Here is a 27,166-nt window from a genome sequence, read left to right on the forward strand (position 1 = left end):
ACTTGCTATATCCAGACACTGTCACTGGTTTCTTGGAAATAAGAACAAAGGTTTGAACAAATAAAGAAGAAAATGTGTCTGAGTGTACAAGCATTCACATCACTGTGAATGTAAAAATATAGTATTATAAACATTGCATTATAAAAAAAATATGTTCCAAACGTATTAATATATCTCTCACAAGAATGATCAGTGCTTTCTCGCAGATGTCGAAGAAATAATACCGAAAGTGTATTCGAGTCCGTAATTGTTCGCAGCACTGTACGATATCTTCGTATCATAAACGATACCGTTAAATGTATGCAAGCTTGTCTCTTCGCTGCACCAGAAGCGTCAGAAATAAAGTTTCTGCACGAAGCTGTTCCGCAGCTTTCCTTGCCTGTCCTTCGATTCATTTAATGGATGTCCGTGAAGCGAATTGTACGAAACGGTGGGCAGCGTGTTAGAAACATGGTGAAACAGAAAGAAGCTTCACAGGATGGGAGATTTTGTCACATTGGCAGACTGTAATAAGGAAACGGCGATGGTTTCTCAGTTGGTAGATAAAGCGTGCCGCATTCGCAATTTTTCGCGGAAATCCGTTTCTACGCCGATGGCTTTTACCTTTCCTTTTATCAGCCGAGAGACGGCACGTAACAGTATTCGCATATAAATACCCGCATGCGCTGTGCCAGTGGTCGGTCCGTGTGAAACCTGTCGATAGATACTCGCGTCCACGAGCTTTCCGCTTTCATGATGAATCGCGTGGTTTTCGCGGAACGCGCGTTCGCCGGTGAACGAACCTTTCCGTATCGACGAATTTCCCCGAATTTCCCTGGAACTGCGCACCGGTCTAACGGTTCTCGCGGATTCTGCTGTCGAATCACACGTACAGAGAACCGTACAATGTCGTCTACAAGTTAGTGGACGCTCGCTTACTTCGAACGAAACGATTCTTACGACACGTACAGTATCGCGTACAAGTCGAAGAAAAGCGGCGTATTTGCAGTACTGTCGGTAATTCGGAAAACCGACATTTCCCAGAAACTACACAACAACGTAGTCTAATTTGTAACAGCGCAAACGATAGTCGACCACTGACGTTTGTGAACGAAGCCTAACTTCGACTCGATCCGCAGAGTAAAAGAGCGTGAATTTGCAACAACAGTTGATCTACTAGTTCGCATATTAATTTTATGCTTTCGAGTGGATTTTGCGAACGTTTCGCGAGTACAGAATGTCACATGGAATTTTCGCTTTTACATGGCGCGTTACTGACTCGCAATTCCCAAGCAAAACCTACCAAGCTGGATGCTGCGCGCCTCTTCCGCAGTGCAAACTACGGCGAAGGCAAAAAAGGAGACGAGTGGGTGCCAGCGTCTCATGTGTGAAACGTGGGTACATCGTGAATGTGTTGGTTATTTTCGCGGATGTTACACCTGTGACCAACGCAAGTAAATTTTAAGACACAGAATCGAAATTTTTCTGAGATGATCGTTTCTGTGCTATGATTTTCGTACGAGATTAGATCGTAGGAGAAAATAATTTTACTCTCCGCTTGTTTTTTAGCTTCTACAGCGAAGGTAGATTGGAATACCGCTATTCCGAATTACTTGCACCGTAACAAAATCGTTGCTTTACGTCATCCTTCGATCCAGCCAGCAGTTTGACGTACAGAAGTTCATTAATTTCCCTGTGGTATTATACAATTTTATTTGTTCTCATGCTCTGTTGTAATTTTGTATTTGCCATAAACAAAGTGATATGCCAAATATGTTGCACTTGCTCTATGTATTTGGACACTTGATGCAATCCAGTCAGAACATTGATATTTTTATCATACTTTCAGCATCGTAATAGAAGACCGTGTTGCTCTACTGTTAATTCTGCACTTTTCCCCACAACTCGGATTCAACGTTCCACCAAATTCAAAGTGAAACTGCAACGATCAAGTTCCATGTTCGCCACCGATAAATCACGCTTCGTCAAAGTTAGAGAAACTTTTAGAACGCGATTGGAAACACATATTGCAATCGTTTTCTAAGATCTAAAACGTTGAACAGACTTAGAAAGTTGAACTCGGATATTTGTAGAAACAATTTTCATCTACATTCGATTATTAACTTTCTATTTATACTAATTAATATGAATTATCCTTTTTACCAATATTTATCAATTTTACGCGGTTGCCCGAGATAATATCGCAGGCGAAAATTAAATTAGCGAATTTAATCGATGTATATTTCGTATATTTGCGATAATTTGCAAATTTCTTATATAACACTTATACACGGTGGCGTACATACCTTTAACGTTATGCAATTTCAACGTTCCACGTAAACGCTAATTTCGCTTCACGATATCTACAGATTATTTCATAGCACGATAAATAAATCGCGCACGCTTTAAATAGACTGTAAGTAGCTTAAAGATAAACAACGAAGTCGGTCGAGAAATCGTATATTTACATTGTAAAAATCATCCTGCGCAAAACGAGCAAGTGTTCGGTGACTCGTGGACGGCAGTGTATGAAACGTTGCGGGATTACGCGAGTCTAACGTAACTCGCCTAGCTGACTCGAGAGAATCGTAGAAAGATCGTACGAGGCGGAATTTTATGCTCGCTATGCGTATGCAAATTGGCAGATACACGAGTCCTTCCTCTTTTTGCCGTTTGTCGAGACGCAGCATCGTGAAAGATGCACTTAAGCGCCTCTTCAATTAAATTTTACTTGCAGCAATTTCACTCGAGCAAGCTGAGCAACTTGAATTCGAATAATTCGCGACTGCGAATTCGCGTCCACGTACAGTTGCTCGCGAAAATATTTGGCCATTTACAGAAACTTTTTGCGTACACAGGATGTGACGTAACATGTGGGCCCCACTTGCAGAGCTGATTGTGCATCTAAAAACAATGAAGAAACTTCGTACAAACATATGCTCTATTTTCTTCTTTCGAGATACAACGAATTTTGTAAGCAGAGCAAAGCTATTGAAAATATTGAAACGATAAGATTCAGAGTGAGAGAAACTTCTCAACAATTTCGGGGAAACGCCAGGGACCATATCTTACGCTTTATAAATTCTTTTGATATTAATATCATTTTCTTAAATATTAAATTCCTATAATCTATCTTTTATATTATAAGCCTTTGTTTATTTCTATTTATTATACTATCACTGCGTACGATACTTGTACGATTTTACGGATGGAAATTGTAACTGTATTAACAAAAATTGAGAAATTGATTAATCAGATAAACGTAAGAATTCAGAGAAAGTTAGTGGAACGAAAGAAATAACAACGAATGCACGACTTTAAATTCAATTTTGAAAGCGGTCATTAGACCTGCTAAGGTTTAGCGTTTTAAAACACAAGAAGCTCTTGCACCAAGAACGTAATTTCTCGATTAATTTCTCGGAAACCTGCGCCCAAATCCTTTTCTCGTTTACCAAATCCAAAGTTTGGGTTTCTTTGTTTCGATGTTTGGATGTTTCCGACCGAGAGCATCCAACGCACATACAGCCAACTTGTTCGAGATTTCGCAGTTCTTGTCATCTCCTTGCTAGACGACATATCAATAAATATCAATATTAATAATACAAATGATGTAAATCAATATTGATGATATAAATGTCAATGATATATATTCGTCCTATTTATTTTCTCATAAATAAATTGTAAATCTTCTCAAGAAAAGAAAGAAAAGTAAATGACTTACGTGTTGTAGGCAGATGAGATGTTAGCACACTACCAGCAAACTGAAATGACAGGAAAGGGAAATCAGCCGACTAATTGTTAGCCAATAATGACACTGTATCTGAATAGAGGCGTCGTTGATATGTTAGTCGTGTTCACCAGCGGATGATTCCTTGTGCCGTTTCAGCTCGCATAGTGCCAACGTCTCATCCGTCTGCTTGCATAACTTTTTTCGTAACGTAACCTTATAACGTAACGAAATATTGTAAATTTCTAATTTTTAAACGCATGAATGTAAAAATACATTCGTCCATCCGTCGCAGTATACGACATCGCGAATGACCAATAAACGTTTTAAGTTCCCCAAGAAAAATTCTAAAGAGGCGATACTTATACTACGATCATTTTTCTCCACTTTTTGATTTATATCGAATAATATCGTTGACAATATACGCGCATTATGGAAATCTCGTGAACGTTCAAAGCAAATTAGAAGATAAGACAGTGTTAATACCAGCACCTGTAATATCGGCAAGCCTGCTTGCTTATAGATTTGAATTCATCGCTGTAGGATTGTCGTGCGAGCGAGTGAACGCAAGTTGCGACTGGAAGTAGGTTAATAAAGTAATTACCTCTAATCGCACATTTCTTGGCAAAAAGTTGTTTCCTGGGAAAGTAAGAAATCCGTATAAATTAGTATAAAGGAACTTTGGGCCGCGTGTTTTGGTATGCGACTTACTCACGCCTAGACGTTTAATTACACGTTTCCGACGTTACATATTTGTTAGGAATCGTTCGATACGGATTTGCTCAATCGTCGTGAAATCTGGCGGCATTCACTGCCCTCGAGAGTAACCGAAAGATCTTGCAAGGAATAATCCAATTTGACGATGAAACTGCACGCGTCTTTTTTATGTGGTTCGAAGGCTACGCTATAAAATTCGTAAAAATAATTACATAGTCGGACAGAAGTATTTTTGATTTGATATAATAATTATATATAGATGTGAGTTCTTTGAAGATGGAAGGAAGCAGTTCTAAATTAACGTTGTGCGATCCTTGTCTGAGGTCCTCATGTTTCCAGAAATCTCTCAGATTACAGATTTCCCCCTCCAAGGTCGAAATATGCTGCTGAATTTTACAGGCGCGACACATCGATTTCTCTTAGGATATTTTGTTTCGGGAGACAGACTTCTTATTTTGACAGGGATCTTATTCTGCAAGAGATGAGAGAATTTATAATTTTATATTATTATGTATTTTTTTTTGATATTCTCATATTTCATAATATTAATAATATTGAATGAATAAATAAGTGTTAAAATTTGATATTTTAATATTTGAAATACATTTACACTGGAGAAATTTACAAATAGAGAATAATGCTACTTTAGGAATATTTTTAACGCATTAAGGATCAAGTAATAAAGCAATATGTAAAATTTGTGTCAAATGTCTTTCACACGATAAGTTTCACAGAATTGAGGTTAAAGTATCTTTCGAGCTAATCATTTTCCGACCCAAGTACCTGTTTTCACAGAGAAGTGAAAAATGCATCGAACTTTAAAATTGAAAAATTGTATAGAAAAATGTATAGTTTCATTTAAAAAGATGAAAACGGCCTTGAAATCTTTTAAACGCCTCTGCTTTCGGATGAAACACACGCCAGACGTAATGCATACGTTGGAAACCATTTAATCTTCCTAACGAAATTTGTATAAATTTTCATATAATTTCATAGTTTCGAATAATAATTATACAAACTTAATCTTCTCCCAGAATAGTAAATCACGAAAATAAAATTTTTAAAAATGTGTCAAGAATCATCAGTATGCGCTAGTTTACTAATGAAAGAAACACAGAAATATCACTGTGCGCTACAAGCGTGACGTATCATTACTTGAATAGTGTTCGTAAAACTATTCTGTTGTGTTTGTGTGTTTACAGCGGTTCAAGCAGCGTCGAAAACACTCATGGATTCCCTAAACGAGATCTATGAAAGTCAATGGACAGGACATGATCTTTTGTACGTGCAGGCTCAAAATTTAGACATGTTGTGGCAGGACTTCACCCATAAGCTTGCTGATCAGGTTCTCGTGCCTCTCAACACATATCAGAGCCAATTCCCAGAGATGAGGGTACGTATGTCTCATGTAACAGTGAATAAACATATTGTCGTACGAAAATAAATTGGTGTAATCGATATAACTTTGTCTGACTACTGTCTTAGAATAAGGTTAGGATTTTAAAATGGAATATCAATTGACGTGAAATGTTCTGCGCGCAATTTTTGTTTCTATTTCGTGCTATAGGGAAATAATAATATGATTATAGGATGCGAATTATCGTGATATATATTTGTTGCAGAAAAAGATTGACAAGCGTGGACGGAAGCTAGTAGATTATGACAGTCAAAGACACAATTTCCAATCGCTACAGTGTAATCCAAGGAAACGGGACGAGCTGAAAGTTTCTCGAGGAAAAGAGTTACTGGAGGAGGCTAAGCGTACATACGAGCAACTAAATTCCGAACTTCATGACGAGCTACCAGCTTTGTACGATTCGCGTGTTCTCTTCCTCGTTACTAATTTACAAACGCTCTTCGCCGCTGAACAAGTGTTCCATACTGAAAGTGCTAAGGTATATTTAACGACCACATTTCTTTTGCATATATTTCTATGCACAAATTGTATTTTATTTTCATTAATTTCATCAGTTTCGTTATATTAATGGTTCTATATCTATTACACTATATAGAGGAAAATATACGACCAAGCAATATACATACACCGATTTATTGTTACATTAATTTAGTTGGAAAGGAGATCATTTTTGTTTGCCGATTAAATATCCCTGTTTGTTAATTAAAAAACGTATTCTCTTGAAATTATAGAAATAATAGAAAGATTCTTTTATTGATAACTTTTATCTGGTGATGTACAAACATCTTTTTGATAACATCGTTAAAATATACGATATTTATTCTTCTTATTGTACGATAGATATAGACGTGAAAAGCCACTGATACAGTATTTAACATATAATATATAATATACGATATCTATTATGTATAAATTTGGAATATTTAATACTTGTATATCTGATAATTATATGATATTTTTATGAAGTATACAATTTATATATCATACGCTTATGTCCCAGGTGTATTCTGAGCTAGAGGCAATCGTCGATAAATTAGCCAACGAAAGCCAGAGAGGATCATACACGCTGAAGAAGAGTACAGAACCACAATCTCCAAAATCGCCTAACGCCAATTCTGCGTAAGTAAACGATTGAAGACAGCAAGATGTTTATTTCCACGTATACCGTAAACAATGGATTAAGCAAATTTTACCTGTTTCAGTTTAATAATCAATACACAACCAGCTCAGAACAACATTTCACCAGGTAAATACGCATACGGCATCTCTACATACGTCTTTTGTGCATTTGAATCGTTTGTGTACTAATATTTTGTGCATGAGTGTAACGTAGTTATGCCACATAAGACGTTCCCGCAGACATAATTATGTGGCTCAATGTTTAGTTTTGAGTGAGCTTTGTTGCATGTTACAGCCGTGGATGAATCTGCTCCAGAAGCAAGAAACACATCACCGACTACTCAATTAAATGGCAATGCTAACAGCAATGCTAACAGCAATGCTAACAGCAATGCTAACAGCAATGATAATTCTCTCAATAATCAGGATGCATCTCCGCAAAACACAGTTGTGGCCTCTAAGCGAGTAGAAGAGCTGTACGATATTCCAGTTGGTAAGTATGTAACGTGGGAGTAAATGTCATCGGTTACGTGCTTCTTAGCGTCTCTAAAGATGAACGTTCATACACCGATGATTGAGGCTTTTCGTCGAAATGGTTTGCGAGATAAAAATGCCTGTATACGAGTAATCAAGGAATATTTTTGGAATATATTACTAAACTAATCTTGACTAAGTCTGCATTGTCTGCAGTACAATTTGGAGAGCGTTTTATACATATTCGGTTAAAAGCTATATTATTGCCTAAATATAATGATATATTATATAATGTATGCATAAATATTCTTTAACGTGTATTTATAGTTTTTCGATACGTACTTGTACAAGCACGTATTTATAAGATGCATATACTTTTTAAGTAAAGGTTGAGATTCGTTCGAGTCCAAAGATAGCACGATTTTTCAAATTATATGTTAAAGTACGTAATATGTAACAAGTGTACATGCAAAATTGTCCTACTGTGTCGATAGAAGTATGCTGCCTGCCCATTGTGCATGGATGTTGTTGAAACGATGAAACGAAATTTATCTATTAATTTTGGCCTTGTTATGTATCAAAATTTCTCGATGAAAGATTTTAGTAATTGAATTTGGTTTTGCACATAATCAATGAAAGTTAAAGTTTAAATAGAACTATATCACAGGTCCATGACTAATGAGGCGGATTCAATTATTTTAGACGTGGAATATGAAAATGGTACCAATTTCTCTCTAGGGGCAACGACTGACAACTTGCCACCTGGTGTTTTGTACAGAGTCAAGGCTACTTACAAATATAGACGCGAAGACGTGGATGAATTGTCATTTGATGTCGGTGATATTATTCGTGTGGTAGAGTATGATGATCCAGAAGAACAGGTTTGTATTCTCTTAGTAATTCATTTGATATCTTTATATATACAAATATGATACAACATAATTCTCATTATCATGTTAATGATAGTAACAATACTAACAGTAACACTGAAAATAATAAAAAGTGTAACGAATCTTTTTATTACCCTTAGGAACAAGGTTGGTTAATGGGCATCAAAGAAGATACTAATGAAAAGGGTATGTTCCCAGCAAATTTCACAAAACCACTGTGAAAGCTTTACTAAATTCGTCTATTACACTCCAATGCTCACTGAAACGGCATATTCTATTTTGAGAATAGTTACAATATTCAAAGTGAGAATCACACAGTCATCTGAGGTATTATGCGTATGAAAGAAATAAATAATAAATACACAATGAGGGGCAATGGGAAGGGGAAAGGGGTGTGATGAGATAGTTATGCTGGAGGGTACTGTGGAAAATTAAGCACCCCAAAGTGCCTTAACCCAGCCACTGTCTGTGCCAACATTCATTGTTTGTAATATGGGATTTTTCTCCCATATCCCATGTATGAATACACATCATTAATAATCAAATGAAATATTTAAGTAATTAAATAATATATTGTAATACATCACGCAGTACTATAATATAAAACTTATATATTAAATTAATATTATTTTATGAAAGTGTACATAGAATTATACATTTTAAGAATATTTTATGGAATAACTTTGTGGCCACTGAAATTATCGGTAAGAACTAATTATAATGTTTAAGACACCTCTATAATGCCCTCTTTTGGCAGCCAGTTATCAAACTTTAAAAATCCAATTATCTATCTGCATTCTTATATTAAGATTTTATTTACTTTGTGACGAAAAATTAGGGCTCGACCCGGATAACGGTATTAACATAGATAACATGCCAAACTTTCAACGCAATTCAATAGCATAGAACGAAATAATACAACTAATACATCCTTACTTCAATACATTGCTACGTAAGAGCAAAATATTATAATATTTAAATCAATGAGAGCATTAGAATAATAAAATTTTCTACATAATTCTATTGAGAGGAGTATTATAAGTTCTACTAATGACACATATTTGAAGATTCGTTCTTAAAAATTTATTTATATTTTTTATTATATTATATATATTTGTTCTATAACTAAGTATCTTTCTCTGGTATACATACATAGAACATCGAATGGCGATGATCAATTAAATTACTATTACTGCCCTTACATCCACTGTAGCGAGGATAGAACTAGTGGTCCAAGGAAAACAATTTGTAGTGCTAATTAATACTCGTTAAATAGATTTATTAAGAAAATTTTACATCAAACTTTATGTAACAAATAGCGTTATAATAATAGATGATTACGAAGTAGTGCGAGGAGATTACTGATTTCAGCTTCCATTAAGTTGTGTGTCTTTTTATTTTACTGTATTGATCTGAGACATACAGAACACAGGAAAGTTGGATTGTTTATAAATGAAAAGTTTTATGGTTGACCGATTGATCCATTGTCACACTAATTATTAATCCCATGTACAAATTCAAACTGTGGACAAGTATGTTAATGCGTCATATATTACAGGTGCATATTAAGAAAATATGTTACAACATAGTTATGATAATCATAATGATAGGGAACGGACGTATATTTATATTCTACGAAGAGGACCAACAGAAAAAGTAATTGAAAAGCAAAAAAATATTTAAATAATAATAATAACAAAAACAATAGCACCAGTATATTCTGTTTTTAAGTATGTATAACTAGAATCTAGTAATTTATACGGAAATTCCATATGAATTTCCAACTCATATCAAGAATATAATAAATTTAATATACAAAAAAATTGATAGCTATACATTGTAATATGACACATCATGCTTCACTTTAATATTACTCTTGCAGTTATGATATAATTTGAATAAGTACACAAGTACATTCCATTGAACTACATACAAATAAATATTTAATAAACAAAATTTTTCTTTCAAGAAAAAGCAATATAAAATTTTAATATGTAATCTGTTATCATTGAAATTGTTGTATCACATTTAATATATGATTTAAAAGTGAAGTGTGATAAGTGTTTGTTCTAAATTTAAATTAATCTATTTTGTTCATTTCTAAGTATACTTTGCAATAATTAAAAAAGAAATATCCATAATATGTATTGCGAACGTGCCAAAATGTTATATACGCGACTGTTAGATTAAAATTGAACTCAAGTTTTGATATTACCTAGAACAGGTACAGACATTGAAAACGCGAATATTTATAAAATATATTGAAAGATATATGCGTTTCAGCAATAATACGAATAATACTAATTGTTCGGCAGTAGGTCTATTAATATTACTAATATGATAAATTATTTATTTCATTGGAAAATTAAACAAATGCATTTAATTAACTTAAAGAAGATAAGTGATATATTGTTCTTTTTTACTTTTCGGTAAAAACAATGTACATTACAAATTTTCCGAAAATGATGTATTAATTAATTATAACGTGATATCATAAAATAATTGCACTTAATACTTCATTTTAATATACTTCTGTAGAGTAAGGTCATTATTACAAATAATTTCAAAAATAGATTATACAACGAAATATGCTTGAAAGTAATAATTATGTCTACTTATCTTCTTTATGTTGTATTTATTTATTAATGTAACATAAGAGCATCAATTGTTAATATTAATTAGAATTTTGAATGCACCCAAGTAATAATATTGAGGTTTAAAATTTAGTGTAGCAGTGGAGCAATCAATTGTTATATCATTTGTCATTTTTATGTCTTGTTGTTTATTTTACTGAATCAATTAGTCATATCTTTATAACCTTAATATAAACAATAATGCGTATATATATGTATATATATAATATATATATATACATTTATCGCTTTAATTGTCCTTTTCAATTGAAGACGATTATAATAAATGATTACTGGTTTGTAACATAAGTGTTTATGATTCAAATATGTGTTCTGTTTAATACTCAACCTTAAAATATACCTTTTCCTTATATTAATTTATTAAAATTATCTCCTGTGAAATATTAAAAATTTATATTTTTCTTTAATATATAATTTCATGATGTAAGTAAACCATTGGATTTGAATGACAAAAATTAAAATTAAAAATGTAACTAGAACAGGAATTTATTTGAAGATAAAAGATGTCACGATTTCATGAGCAAAGATATAAACGATGGAGTGATCCTAATTTACATAAACCTTGTTTCTACTGCACACCAACATCAGAAGAAGAAGTATCTCTGTGTGCATCGCAGTTGTTATCGCCTGTACTTTCAATAACACACCAATGTAAACCTTTTGAAAGAACCTCATCACATTATGGTTTATGTGATAAGCAGAATAATGGAAGAACGAAGCCTCTAAGTTTTTACGAATCACAAAGTCTTAAGGCAATATTTTAATATCTTTATTTGTAAGATAAAAAAGCTTATGATATATTGATATATATTACTTATAGAAATTGAATTGTTTGAAATGTCAAGAATTTGAAAAAATACGAGGAAATTTAGAATTACATTTAGTAGAAACTCAAATAGAAGAGGCTTTAGCTGAAGATAGACAAACAGCTCTAATGCGGCATTTAAATTTAAGTATTACTGCTCTTGAAGCTCTTGCTCAGTATGGACAATCTTTGCAAGTATCTCAATTAACTGCATGTAGGGTGCTCGAGATTAGTCATCTACTTGCATTTCCTCAATCTTACTCTATGAATTCTGAACCTAGTACTGTAAATTTAACAATGCATCTCCAACAGGTATATCTCCAAATAGAAAATTAAACATTGTGACCATTATTTATATATGATCATCCAAATGAGACAATTCAAAGAATAATTTTTATTTTTTTTATAGTTAATATTAACTGTGTCTTAACAAAAAATAATGTATATATATATATATATATATATATATATATATATATATATATATATATTATGTACTTAGTATTATACATCTTTGGGTATTTCTTAGTTAATCATTCATATATAATTCCATACATGTAGTTTAATTATTTTAAAAGTCTTAAATATATGGTACATACTAGTTGCAAGTGCAGAAAGAAAATAAATTGATGATCCTACAAGATTTGATGGAACAGTGTTCAAAATACATAGTACTTCCAAAGCATTTTAATGATCTGATGAATAATAACTGTATAAGGAAAAAGGACTTTTACAAAGCAACAAAAAACTTCAAAAACTTTCTTAGTAATTCTATATTATCCATATCACAAATAAAGAAACTACATCAACAATACAATACTATTCTCAGCAATTATCAACGGAGTAGATGTATGTTAGACTTGGAATTACCAAAACTGATAAACATGTATGGCATAAACAAGAGTAAATAGTTTATTTACAAAAATGTTTAAAAAGATTCCATAAGTAGTAAACAATATTGCAGGCGTTTAATGGCACTTTGCGAAGGCTTTGAAAAAATTACGAAAGTTTTTGACAACAAGGATGGCGATAATGAAATTATAGCGTTATTTAAATTAATTGGAGAAAAACTTTATATAAAGGATTCAAATACAGGTAATAGAAATATGATAAGAACATGATATAGTATTTGTGTTTGTCATAATTTTATTTTCATATTTAATAGTAGCAATATCCCATGTCGAAGATTCATCCAAACCCAAATTGTGCCAAAAATGTAAAATAAACTATGTACATGAGAAATAAATAAAAAAATAGATGACTTATTCTTCTATTGCTTTTGGTCCTCTGACTAAGAAATATATATATATGTATACATTATATGTATATAATGATATAGAGAAATTGTACATTTCATGAAACCTTATACTATGACACTAATCCTATTACTATATGTATAACTGATAACTATAAATTTAAGTTGTAGGATTTTAATGTTTATTATTTTAAGTATCGCATTCTTTTGTATTATATATTGCATTTATATACAATTTGCATTTATTTTTGTACCTCTCATTTATTTAAATTTTGAGACTATCCACATTTAGTGAGAAAAACTTTATAATTCATTATTATTTTATTTAAATGGTTATTAGTTAAACAGAAAAACATTTATTTTTAACTCATAATTTTCCAGATAGAAATAAAATTAAAATATTTAAAACTTACCATTCCTAAATTGTACAGTGTAGACTGTGTAGATGAATTATACCAGTTGTTAATATTTACATAGGAACATACTGCTTTTTCTAAATAGGAACATTTTTTATAACAATAAAAAAATTTGAAAGTTTTTTCATTCATTATAAATTGAGAAAGAACAATGCAATAACTAAATAAATAAGATGTAACAGACTATAAGATATTAGCTTGTTGCTTATAGATAATGATAATAATATATTAAATTTGTATTTTGAACGAAACAGTATCTTACGCGCCATCTAACGTTAGAGACTTCACTTTAAGGTTATTTAAATAAAAATCTAAATTATCGGAAAGATAGAATCGCATTTGATACAATATTACTAAAATTTCATTTATTTTATATCCCATTTGTATACAAATAAGGAACACAGCTATAAATATATATAATTGTTGACATTTTGTAAGTATCTCTAAGTATCTTTTTAGCGAATAAAAATAATTAGAAAATTTGTTATATTACGAGTATATACAGTTAAATACAAATATTCATACGTTTAGAATACGTTTGTGGAGTATATACTTTATTATTCGTCGAAACTACTATATACGTTACAAAAGTCAATATCTATAAGATTCGGCTCGTATCTTATACGTATTATAAAATTATCGATAGAAATTTTTAAATTCCAAGAACGAAACTATGCTCGATAAAAACGACGCGATTATCGGATTAATCCACGATCGATTGCACAATAATTTCAGCGGTACGTTTTCAGTCAACAATCGAGACGTATTGTTTGGTGTACAAAGTGCATTCACACGAGATACTCTTTCACGAAAGTAAGTACATATAGCGACATCGTATACTTTTCGATGACGGGGATGAATAAATGGAAAATCGCGAGATTCGTTTCGAACGCACCGGCGACACGAGGGGGGCCGGCGTGAAAAAACGAAAGGGCAAGAACAGTGGCGAAATATACGGGAGGAAGAAAGAAGTAAGGATTCGGGGGTGACCCGGTAGTAGAAAAGGAGAAGAGGCGGCGTGATAAAGAGGGAAGAAGATAGAGAGAGGGAGTGCGCGCGTGATCTCTCGGTGGCCGTGTCGCTGCGAATCGTCAGAATCGGTCGGTTGTACAGAGACGAGTATAACCTATATCCTGAACGCGGCGCTGTTCCATTCTCCGTGCCTCCTCCCTGGCGGATGGCGGCCGCACCTCCTCCTTCTCGTCGATTTTAATCTCGTTAGCGAACACGTGCGCGCCCCGCGCCTACAGACCACTATACGACGACCTACCGTATCGGGGCTTCGCCAATCTGGTTTTGTCTAACAGGATTCTCGAGCGACCGAGGGTTGATAAAAGGCTGCGTACCGAGCGGGCGCGGCGCGAATCGCAGGAGGAGTTGCTCCGCTCGAGGTGTGGGCGCTCGTGCAGCACAGGCAATAACAGCAGACGACCTCGTCATCGTCTTCTATTCTGTCGTCCTCGGTTCGTTGTTTCCGTCTACGTTACCTCTCGTAATCGCGTTCGCTCGTTTGGCATACGTTCGCGTATAGGTTGCGTGTGTGCGCGCACACGGTGCATATTCAGTGTGAATCTATCTCGTCGCGTGTGCGGTACAGAAAGAGTACCCTAAAGAGAGAGAAAGAAAGAGAGAGAAAGAGAGAGTGAGAGAGAGAAAGGAAGAAAAAGAAAGAGAGAGGGAGTGAGAGAGTGTGTGAATCGAAGAAAGACAGAGAGATAGGGTAGGAGAACGAAACGAAACAGAGAGGGGGTGAGAGAGAGAAAGAGTGTGAGAAGGAGATAGAGCGCCGGTGGGTTACCACACCCAACCGCGCCGGGGACCGAGTGAACGAGTGAACGAGCCGTACGAGAGCTCTCTCGCGAGTAGTACGCGGGTACAGCGGGGGACCCAGGGACCGACGGTCGAGATTCGACGGAGTACAGTCGGGACTCTCTAGATCTCGATCCAACGGACCTCGCTCTCGCGAAAATCCTCTCTCGCTCTCGTCTCACCAGAATTGTCGAAATCGCACTGCGAGCAAAGTGCGCGCGTGTGTCTCCCCCGCTTCCTCGACGTCTCTCGCGAATGCGTTTCACGTTTCGTCGCAGCAGAACGTGCGTGCGTGAACAAAGAATAAGGAGAGAAAAGACCGAGAAGGAGGGGCACATCAAGCAAAGGAAAAGAGAATAGGAAGAGGTAGATGGGTCTCGGTTCTAGAGAGAATCGAGGAAGAGAAGGTTGAAAAAAGGAAAAGAGGCAGATAGAGAGAAGCTACCGGCCGAGGTTCGTGCGTGTGCGTACATGTGTTGATGTGTCGCTGGCGTCGTCGAGCCCTAGCAGGAGTGCTCCGTCGCCGCGTGTGCCGACGTCGTTGAGAATACGGGGATTCCGGAGACACGTTCGTCGGATCTACGTTTACGTCTAGTCGCTGCCTATCTCCGTGCACGTTGTCGTCGTTGTCACCGACGTCGTCGCCGTCGTCGTCGTCGCCGTGGACAAGTGGTGGTGAATCGTGCTAGTGGCGGTAGTAGTGGTGGTGCGGACGATCGGGAAAGATTTGATCGGCTTGGCCAGGACGAGAGGGAAGGAAGAAGAGAAGGAAACCACGAGGACGGCGACGAGACGTCGTCGCTCGTTCGCGGTGGCAAGGTAATATCGGCCCGACGACGATACCGTGCCGTCGAGCCCGCTGCTGTCTACGACGAACCTCGCCGCCGCTCGGCAATCGCTCGCCACCACCGCAAATCGCTCGTTCCCTCTCTCCCTTCCTCCCTCCCTCTCCTCCCTCCTCCTCCTTTTCCTCCTCCTCCTCGTCCTCTTCCTCCTCATTTTTCTCCTCTCTTCCTCCTCCATCCGTCGAGGATCCTGCCGTCCTGAGCTATGGCGTGCTGCCTGTCGGAAGAGGCGAGGGAGCAGAAACGAATTAATCAGGAGATCGAGCGGCAACTCCGAAAGGATAAACGAGATGCCAGGCGGGAACTTAAGCTGCTACTTTTGGGTGAGTTTAATTTTTCCTCTACGATACTTCATAATCTCTATCATTTTTGTCTGTACGTGTGATCGGTAACCGTAAACCGTAAACCGTAGCTCGTAAACCGTTCTTATCCTGCGTATTTCGGTAATTCGTCTAGCGTTCCGTATTCGATGCGTTCTCTTTTGTACGATAACTACGCCGCGTCGTGCTGCGCCGCGACGTGCCGTGTCGTGCCGTGCCGTGCAGTGCCGTTCCGTTCCATTCCGGTCTGTTCTCTCTGTCGCGTTTCGACCCGTGGCTGCCGTACCGTCGATCGAATTATCGGGTGTGCCGTCTTTTTCTTTTCACCATCGATACGTTTGCGTTCACCGTGTTTCCTCGCTTCATTCACCGCTTCTCTGGCAAATGTCATGCGGTTCTCTCGGCCGGATCGCCGTTTCTGTCCTGCCCAAGATCGACCACCGATCGGAGAGCACGAGTGTAGTTGACCCAGTCTAGCCGGCGTGCGCTTGACAGCTCTCGACCATAGTCGCTACACGATACTCTGGGGCTTTTCTGCCGGTCGACTATTGTACGCGGCTTTTCCGAAATTGTGACAAATTTTATTTCCTTTGAATTCGCTTTATTTAACGAGTTAAGGCGTTGATTGTCACATATATGTATTTTGCCCTGGGAGTGGCGATAGATTGAAATATACCGTAACATTTCATTTTTGCAAAATATCGTATTGTACCTGCGCAGTTTTTTCTGACAATGTTATCTACATTACTCACATTGTCGACAATTTTTTAGTTCATGAAATGTAATTTATTTTAGTCATTTTAAAAAGTGTAGTAAAACGTCGGTGACCAATGAACACCGACCGTGGCAGTCAACGTGTTACCGATTAAAACAGGGTAAATCGTTCCTGCTCGCTGTCGATGTCGAACTTTCGTCGCGAGCCCTCTAGGTTATCTCGCGTTGCTTAACGTTGCTGCCATTGTATATACACGTACTTGCTTACGATCACGCACAGATTTCTCGAGCTCGGCGGCATGTAAAGAGACGCGAACGTTTTTAGAAAATTGCCAAGATATTAAAAGCCGTTTTATTATTATCGCTGCTTTGTGGGCTGCCGATTGAGCAAATCGATTTTCCCATACGAGAAATTATCGTGGATATGATTTTTATAACGTTCTCGTTGCACGCTGCGCCGCGCTGCTTTAATGAAATTATCAGATTAGCAGGAACGAAGTGGAAGTAGCAACATTTTTTTTTTTCTTTTTTTTTTACCACGATGGAAATTAATTCGATGCGGTGTTTCGCCGGTTATCCCCGCTATCAGTAAACGAATTCTTCCGATAGGCAGGAGGCGAACCGATTCTAAAATTAGTACAGTTATCGAGAGGTTCGTGCTGATCTTACGTGTACTCCTATATCTTATTCATCTACGCGCTTGTATAGATTTTTCACTCCATGGTAATTTCAACCTTGTTTAATCTAATGTGAAGCTTGTAATGTAATTTGTATCTTATAAATCTATCTTCTATTTCTAAGTTACATACAGTGCCGTGAAAAAGATCTCCAATTTTTCGTTTTATATTCCGCAAACGATGTTCGAACAAATTTTAGCTAATATTGGATATAAGATCGTGACAAATATTTTTGATACAGTGATACGATATTAGTTAAAATTCGTTAAAACGTCGCTTTTTTGATATAATGCGAAAATTTATTTCGTAAACTGTACGCCACTGTATACGAAATTTGCATCGTAAGTAATAATTCTATTGTTCTTGTTTATCTCGATGCCCATGCAATCTGAGCATACTGAAATAGTACACTTACAGGAATCTTACACATCATTATACTATTTGTGAAAACAAGAAATGGAATTCGTAAAATGTTATCTAAATTAGATATGAGCATAGTTGAATATAGCTACTACTGAATCGTCTATAGTCCAAGCTCTTCGCCAGTAAGTCACGAGCCACTTACACGAGCAATACTTATAATTAGTTTGTATTGTATCAGACATATTTTCCATTGTGAATTACATATAATGCAGTGGCGAGCATATAAATAGGGAAGGTTCTTATATCAAATGCAGTCCACTTACGATTAGCTTGTAATTTGAGACTCGACATAAAAATTTGGAGGCTGTTCTTTATTTCCAGTGCTTCAAAATACATGTATTTTTAAATTCTATATTATAGGAAGAAATGGAAATAGAACTTTTTGTAATATGAGTAGTTGGATTTACAATGTAATTAATTTATACGCTCGCCGCAGTATATGATGTGTTTATACGTATTTAACAGAACAAGACGAGAATGGATACTCAATTCTTTTAAATATATCGATATTGTGCAACGATCTAATGATTAACATTCCAATACTCTTTTGTACGTTAGTTTGGTCGAAATGCATATGTTCTATGTGCATGGGTCCCATAGTTCGGATAGAATGTCTATGTCCTATTTCGTTTCTTCTTATTTTCTAAATCAATATAAAAATTCTTGAATATGTATATATTCCATACAAAACAAAATTTGAACAAATTCTACATCCATTGGGTGTATTTTTGAATACATACAACAAAAAATTTTTTTTAATTTCAACAATAATTTAATAGTAAAAAAATAGGTAAAGTGTAATACTTAACAGGTGCAATATTTTGTTTATTTAATATATTTGATATATTTTCGAGCGACGAAGAATCGCAAATTGAGTTGTACAAGATATTTCACATATTTAACACGGTAATACAATTTTAATTCAATTAATGCTGATAAATGCTGATTTATCATTGAAATATTTTGTTCTTTATGAGGATTCTTGTGAATTTAAATGTATATATTTAACTTTGGAATTTCTAAATACATACTCTGATGCGCTACAGAGTTTTGCGAGATGAATAGTTTTATATTTCTTGCTATTAATGTATATTAGCGTATACATTTTTCGTGAATTAAGTCATTGGTTTATTTTACCTCAATTTTTAATCATTTTACTTAGGTTGGAAATGGTAGATATTTGTTTTTACGGTGTAGCACGTGCAATTTCTACTTATTTACTACTTATACTATACTAATAATTTCTAATTATTCACTACTTTGGAAATTGTAAAGAAGAATGAAGATAAACATAAAAGAATATATTCCGATAAAAATAACTACATAATATGGCTTTAAGGTTAACGTTTCTAAAAACATGTTATTTCCTCAAATATAGGGTAAACGCGAAAAATTAACATTTTTAAATAAGAGAATACTTTTGATATTACTGTTTTTGTAAAAAAAAAACGCTATATAAATAATGCACCGAGACTTTTATATAGTATGTTGTTTATATCTAATAAGAAAGTTTTTGAAGCATCAAATATTTTACGAATGCATAAAATAATTAAACGACGCGATTAATTAAAAGCATCGCAATTATCTTGATGATTTGATAGTTCATCATATTTTACTCATTGTATACTTCTACAAATAGAATCGATAATTAATTTTCCTCGCATAATTATTCGGACGACAATGTAGTAGAAGCCGAACATCGAGGAATGTGCTATTTCTGTTACAAGACTTCGGATATCTCAGTGTGTTTCACAATCTTTTAAATATAAATGAAAACTAAGGGGGAAAAATTAGGAATGTCCACTGATAGCTCGACTTTGCGGTATACGTATAACGGACTTTATCGATAACGGCTGAAAATACACATTTTAATTACACAGCAGTATATAATAGGTCGATTAATAATAATTACAAAGTAGAAATGCCCACCAAAGATAATGTTAAAAATTTGGTGTGGTGTATTAAAAATAAGAATTTATCTAGATTAGAAAAGGACAGAATATCGTTGCTTCTTTCATTTTGTAATATTTCTTACTATTGTAAATTTAAATTACGTGAGATATACTAAGGCTATATGTACAGCAGGTGAATGGGAAACGAAATACCTGAATATTAATAACGTGGGCGGATGTTTCTTATTATAATAATGAAAATCGATATTTTCTTGTCTCAGTGCTCTGCTTATAGTCAGGTTGAAAAAAATTAAAATAATGTAAACCAGTTATATGTTTGCTCATAATTTGTTTTATTACCTAATTTATCATAAGCATGTGTTGTAATAAATTATGATTTGATGAGTGAATAATATCGTTCACTCACCAAAGCAAGACAGTGAAATAATGCCACTAAAATTAAACAACATTAGCAAAAGAGATGGACAAAGAAATTTCAGAAATCAATAAAAGCAAAATTACAAAAATTACAAGTTTTGTTTTATCAAGATATAAAAGAATGACGTTGGAATATAAACACTTTATGGAAGTCTAGTACGCAAATTAAAAAGTCATAAAAAATTCCATGAATTTAAAAACGGGTAGTATTTATTATAGAGTTATGAATACTTCAATTTTTTTCAAACGTCATAAAATTGTAGGATTTATATGGAAGTGAGGAGAAAGCATTAAGGAAACCTCTGAAATTCCTTTTTATAAGCAGCGCTAAAAAACACAATTCAATATCAATTATATTCAATAATTATAAACTAAAATTTAATAATTTTCAATAACATAATTTTTCAAAAGGAAATTTTACGATTAAGTAACGTTGTCTCTTAATTGATTAAATTAATTGAGCCTCGCTTTTTTGTATCAACTAAAGTAACCATTGAAAATCGAAATGTTCCACTGTATGTATATCAATCAGATTTATGCCAACAGAAATGAGAAGATATTGCTACAAGGACGCGTACAATTTACTAATCATAGCTATAGTTTACAATAATATTATGCATCATATTATATTACACGATTATACCATCGTTCACTGATAACAAATATCAATGGTTATATAAGTTTTTAAGACTCACTTAATCATTATTCATTTGCAGCACAGTTTCATCGTATCGATATCTACTTATCACTTCGGTGCAGTTTTCGGATGTGAAATTTACAAAGTCTGTATGTATATGTACAGTAACTCAGGAAAGTACAATTCGATCCTTCTTGGAAACTTTTAATGTATATACATACATGTCATATAGATCATTTTGAAATGTCATTAGTATTGCAACGAGACACGACTATCAGAAGTTATATTTATTGCAAACATAGATACGCTTGGCAAAGCTCACCAAAATATTCCAACAATCTATTATTATTAATTATAACAATAAGCCACGATATACAGGGTGGTTGGTAACTGGTGGTACAAGCGGAAAGGGGGTGATTCTACGCGAAAAAAGAAGTCGAAAATATAGAATAAAAATTTTTCGTTTGAGGCTTTGTTTTCGAGAAAATCGACTTTGAATCTTCGCTCGGTACGCGTGCACTTCACGTCTCGTTATAACGGATCTCACTGTAGATCGTTGTCTCGATGGAAAAATTAAAAAAAAAATTAAAAAAAATTTTTATTCTATACTTTCGACTTCTTTTTTCGCATAGAATCACCCCCTTGTATATTGAGGCCATTTGTAGCATTATATGTTTGTTTATTTGCGCATATTAATTCTTCTCTAAACTAGAAGAATATATCTGCAATAAATGATTTTGCAACTCCTACGTATTTTCAAATGGCTTCCAAATTTTCCTATTACAATCATGATTAGAATTGCTAGCGGATTTTAATACAAATTCATATTTTTGACAATATAATTGAAGAAGTCGAGTCTCGGTAGAAAATTGTTTTGCCTATCGAATATTATAGAAAGCGCTATACTTTGGACATCTTACATATCTTTTTGTGTTATGTGCATTCTGTGCACTTGCACATTCAAATTTCCTATAGGTGTCTAAAAATGTGGCAACGTCGAGAACTTTCGTATAATGCACACGATACGTTTATACAAATTTTCTATGGCAAATATTCCAGTAATTTCCCGAAACACTGTATTTCTTTTATTCTTCCAACGATCTTTGGTGTTTGGCGCTATACTTTTGACATCTTACATATCTTTTTGTGTTATGTGCATTCTGTGCACTTGCACATTCAAATTTCCTATAGGTGTCTAAAAATGTGGCAACGTCGAGAACTTTCGTATAATGCACACGATACGTTTGCACATGATACGATGTATTTCTTTTATTCTTCCAACGATCTTCGGTGTTTGGTTAACGGTTCAATTAATTCGAAAAACGTGGCATCGTTCGAAGACTCACGTGGTTCCGTTACCGATCCACGGCATCAAATCATCCGGCGAATATTATCGACCGCGTAAAATTAGCCGGCGCGCTCGAACTTTCTTCCCTTCGGCTGTTTAACATGACGCGTAATAGAATCGGTAATGCGATCCACGCCGGTCGGTTTCAAATCCCTTTGTCGTTCTATAACTTATCTCCGTGAAACTCACCTTGCTTACGATCTGAAAAGTGGCCGGTCGTCACCGCGCATTGTCTCACCGAGACTTTCATGCCTTTGTGACTTCGTGATTCACGCCAGGCCAGCGTGCATATTTACCTAGCTATTCCGCAAAATGAAACCCGAGCTGAACGTGCTCGAAGCGATTTTTTATCGAGTGTCAGCGCGTACGGGCGCCCCGCTGCTCTTTCAAGCGAGTCTTGTTCCGAAATCCAGTACCTACGGTCGCGTGTAGTCGCTGGCAAAGATATATCCGTGCTGCTCTTGCACAATTAAACTACTATTACCGGTGGAATTCTGCACGTTGCAAGTTGCAAGTTACCGGTGCTAATAAATTCTCCTCTGTAACAGTGATAAATTTGAACAAAGTAAATCGAAATAAATGAATTTTACAAGTCGTCGTTTGATTATTTTATATAGCATAACGTAACGTAGCTTGTAACTTGTCGATTCGTTGATGTTACTAGTTGGTAAAATTATTGTGCAACGGAGAGCAGGACGCCATTGCGCAACGAATTTTATTAATTTTTTTTACCTAGTTTACGTTAATTTTCATTATCAATGCAATAATCGAGGCGTGACGAAAACAATCTTTGACGGAAACTATAGTGGAATCGATGTCGTAAGAAACGATTTATGTATTGATTTACCAATGAAAATTAGCAATGAAAATCGTTCATTTTTATAAATTTGCCCATGGAGAGTTAACTACTGTCTGTTGTTAGAATGAGTCTCAAGTCAGCGATAACTTTCCTGTTAAAGAGATTGTTACTTTATCAAGATATCGTAATCGTTACTTTCTTAGTGACTCATATATCAAAGTGATTCAGTCTGATAATAGCACGAGTAAAGAATATTTTAATAAGCATTCTATCGTTCCCCTCGTCTTATTTAATAACGAATATTCGATTTATTTGTTTCTGCATCCACCTAGTTTGGAAATATTTTCCTCCAGAAACAACCTGATAGTCATGACGTAATTGATTGCAATGTTCTTCTGCAACGGAATTACAAATAATTGCCATACCGATTACGCGATATAACAAATATTAAACATTTCGCATAAAAATAAATTTTATAATATAGCAGGGACTTCGATAAATATCTCGGGACTTTCTCACGTGTTTCGAGAATATAATAAAAGGTTTAACAGTGGAAATATACAGGGTGGTTGGTAACTAGTGGTACAAGCGGAAAGGGGATGATTCTACGCGAAAAAAGAAGCCGAAAATATAGAATAAAAATTTTTTTAAATTCTTTAAAAAATTTTTTTTTAAATCTACAATGAGATCCGTTATAACGAGACGTGATAAAGTGCACGCGTACCGAGCGAAAATTCAAAGTCGATTTTCTCGAAAACAAAGCCTCAAATGAAAAATTTTTATTATATATTTTCGACTGCTTTTTTCGCGTAGAATCGCCCCCTTTCCGCTTGTGCCACCAGTTACCAACCACCCTGTATAATACGTAATATATTGTCTATGGAGGATTGAAGATCATTCTGCTCCCTTGGAAAAGGATAAAAATTGGCAAAAGTCAAGTCAAGCTTTTTTTCCCCACGAACTCCTCAGTTGTGATCGAGTCAGAAGCAACGTAGTCTTAAAACTGTGGACTGTGACTAAGATTTGTAGTGTAAGGTTCAAAGGGCGTATAATCCTAAACATACGGTCGACGATAAAGCTGTGAAACTTGAGATTATATCATTGTTATTATTGTTAGCGAGTATCGCGATATAGTTACATAATTTTGTAGAATTCTCAAATTGCAGTCGAAGCTCCTTAGTAAAGACATATTCCCTATTTTACGGACGTAAGTTCGAGTGCATTATGCGTCTGTTATCGAGGCAAATGCCATTCTAAGAAATGCCGGCTGTTATCGCCTCTTGGTTAATTCGTTTCTCAAATATAGAAAATTGAGGAGTGCTTGTAGAAAACACTGTAAGTGGCAAGAAATAAGTTTTTCAGCAGCAGAAGAAACCTTGTGCATTGACGTAGTCGAAATTCATGAGAGAGAAAAGTGTATCTGTAGAAAAGGTCGTATGTGCCAGCTCCTAGTTGTAAAGAAAGCTCAACGTTCCATTCATTTAGATTGATATTTATAACTAATTTTTATATTATTTTATATTATATAATAATGTATTGTACTGTATTTTCTTTATATTATATCAGTATAATATTTATAACTGATATTTATTGACATTTATATTTTTGTATATAGAGGCGACGTTGTGTCACTATCTTCTGAATCTCACTTAAGTTCCACGCTACAGTATTCTCGTTAGTACGTAGAATATTTTCCATCCGAATCAAAATTTTTCCGTTTTAGCACTCGCATGGTATTTCCTATCAATTATAGTCTTTTTCAGTATTTTCTGATTTTCAAGAAACCTTGAAACCCAGCGAGATAGAAAGATTACAACGTATATAATTACATACATTTTACACAATTACACGTTGTAATCTTTCTATCTCGCTGGGTTTCAAGGTTCCTTGAAAATCAGAAAATACTGAAAAAGACTATAATTGATAGAAAATGTTACGAGTGTTAAAACTGAAAAATGTTGATTCCGATGGAAAATATTCGACGTAGTAACGAGGGTACCGTAGCGTGCAATTTAACTGCAGTTCAAACGTATGTAATTATGTGTTATATCGTTTCCATTAAAAAGATCTCAATAATTTAATTAGAAAAATTTGATTAAAAGTTCCATTTTTCTTATTTTGATGACTCACTGCTAGCTGACATAACGTCGATCACTGGTCAGACATGGCGCGAATGCTCACTTCGTGGATGCGGTTCTAGGAATTGGTGGGGATGACTCCGCGTGATTCTGCGCCTACTAAGCGGGCTAAAAATGCATCTATTAAACGAGAAATACCGTATCTTGTTTGTAGTAGTTCTAATAATTTCGACTGAAATAGATACGTAGAGTTGCAGATTTTATAAGAAAAAGTGTGGCGAAACTGATGAGTCAGGAAATACATTTTTACATTACGAAGGAACACGATTCATAGAAAATAAATGATTTCATTGCCAATAACGCATAGCGATCATTTTCGTCGAGACAAAGATTTATACAGGTTTTTAATAGGATATTTTCCCTGTAATTTTTATTTCTTCGAAATAGAATTTTTTAATTCTTCCATATCGATAGATCGTGTATCACATTTGCATAATTTCTTGAACACTTTAACACTTCAAAGAAAATCTTTGACACGTTTCGCAACATACACACTGCACATTTGCTTAATCATTGTCATGACACACATGTAAAATTGTTTCAAGCCGTTTGATAGGCGCGCTTGCCTCATTGTTTTTACTATTCGCTCGACTATCGATAAACTCGATATCTTTTTTGTCGGCATAACCTCTACGCGTATGACTTCCCTGTATTATTAATTTTTATTTCATCAAACTTACAACTGAAGCTCTTCCAAAATAACTGATTTCTTAAGTGGTCATTTAAATGCTCTGTTTCCCTTCTAATTTGTCAAATGTTCTACATTTTCTATATCTGTATTACATTCAAAAATCGTTGGAATTTTGCGTTGAAAAGATATTTTACTAGAAAAATTGGATCTGTATCATTTTCGAAACAGCGCGTTCTTCTTCAACACGATCTCTCCGCCATTTTGTACTAAAATAGTAAAATATTAGAATAGTAGGAAAATAGCAATAATCGGCAATCTTCGAGAGGCCAACGACTTATTCCGCAAGAAATGATTCGAACGTAATGCTGACCAGACTCGTAGTTGAACATTCTCTCGAATCAAGAATTCTCAATTATCTCAGATTATCTTAGTTGTTTGGGTGTCTACCGGTAGCCGGGTAATTTTCGTCTACCTGAATATTCCAGCGGGTACTCGAGTACCTGTTTGCCTCGTAAATCAACAGTTGTAGTCTGAGTAACGCAGTTCTTTTATACTCAGATTTTCTTTTACGCTTTTCAATTTTAGGTCAACTGCACGCTTACTTCAGCTCTCGGTCTATTTGCCTTGCCTTTTATCCTTTATCGTAGTGAGTAATTCATACGTCACAATAGAGCGTGGATGTTTAGGCAAACACATAATTTTATAAACGTAATTAAGAAAAATGAAACTTAAATAAAGATTTATTTCGTCTGGTAATACTAAACATTGCGAAAAGTGTTTCACTTTGAATATTTTATATACTGTTGCATATTATTGCGCCTTTAAATTTCTTGTAAATGCATAAACGTTCGCTGTCTGGTCATAAACTATAGTCGTGACAGTAGCACGGTCGTCTGTTAAAAAAGAAAGCAAATGGAATGAAACATTTTTATTTGTCGTGACGATTTTTAGAACGTTTGACCCACCAGCAAATCATACCGTACACTGCCTATTCGTATTTTCAGCTATTTAATAAATAAATAATGACAAATAATCTGGCCAG

At 34.9% G+C, this 27,166-nt stretch overlaps 2 protein-coding genes and 1 long non-coding RNA gene across 13 annotated transcripts in view; 2 read left to right on the forward strand and 1 right to left on the reverse strand.

Annotated features, from left to right (window-relative positions):
- The window catches only part of Amph (amphiphysin), a 149,231-nt gene extending 137,950 nt beyond the window's left edge, over positions 1-11,281 (forward strand). The window contains exons 3-9 of one of the 4 annotated variants that reach the window (XM_033340081.2): positions 5,626-5,816; positions 6,046-6,318; positions 6,841-6,959; positions 7,043-7,086; positions 7,255-7,452; positions 8,136-8,314; positions 8,464-11,281. In XM_033340081.2, coding sequence (XP_033195972.1) covers positions 5,626-5,816; positions 6,046-6,318; positions 6,841-6,959; positions 7,043-7,086; positions 7,255-7,452; positions 8,136-8,314; positions 8,464-8,544 — 1,085 coding nt within the window. In that variant the 3' untranslated portion in view covers positions 8,545-11,281. The remainder of the gene's footprint in view (positions 1-5,625; positions 5,817-6,045; positions 6,319-6,840; positions 6,960-7,042; positions 7,087-7,254; positions 7,453-8,135; positions 8,315-8,463) is intronic. The other 3 variants (XM_076618918.1, XM_076618919.1, XM_076618920.1) reach the window with 3 other exon arrangements.
- LOC117159898 (uncharacterized) lies at positions 1,234-14,071 on the reverse strand. 2 transcript variants are annotated; one of them, XR_004464663.2, is made up of 5 exons: positions 13,451-14,071; positions 4,422-4,895; positions 4,199-4,345; positions 3,432-3,544; positions 1,234-2,883 (listed from the first exon to the last, which is right to left on the reverse strand). It is a non-coding gene; the product is annotated as an uncharacterized LOC117159898 (long non-coding RNA). The 2 variants fall into 2 exon arrangements; XR_013058533.1 differs by lacking the exon at positions 1,234-2,883 and having other exon boundaries at positions 3,191-3,544.
- A 694-nt stretch (positions 14,072-14,765) lies between these two features.
- Positions 14,766-27,166, forward strand: part of Galphaq (G protein alpha q subunit) — a 65,568-nt gene continuing 53,167 nt past the window's right edge. For 2 of the 7 annotated variants that reach the window (XR_013058531.1, XM_033340087.2), the window contains exon 1: positions 14,831-16,430. Coding sequence is in view for 6 of the 7 variants with exons in the window: in XM_033340087.2 (XP_033195978.1) it covers positions 16,313-16,430 (118 nt within the window). In the remaining variant the exon portion in view is untranslated. Of the gene's footprint in view, positions 16,431-27,166 lie in introns of all 7 variants that reach the window. The other 5 variants (XM_033340089.2, XM_033340092.2, XM_033340090.2 and 2 more) reach the window with 5 other exon arrangements.

The sequence above is a fragment of the Bombus vancouverensis genome, chromosome 5, assembly GCF_051014615.1.
Source record: "Bombus vancouverensis nearcticus chromosome 5, iyBomVanc1_principal, whole genome shotgun sequence".
Classification (NCBI taxonomy): Eukaryota; Metazoa; Arthropoda; class Insecta; order Hymenoptera; family Apidae; genus Bombus; species Bombus vancouverensis.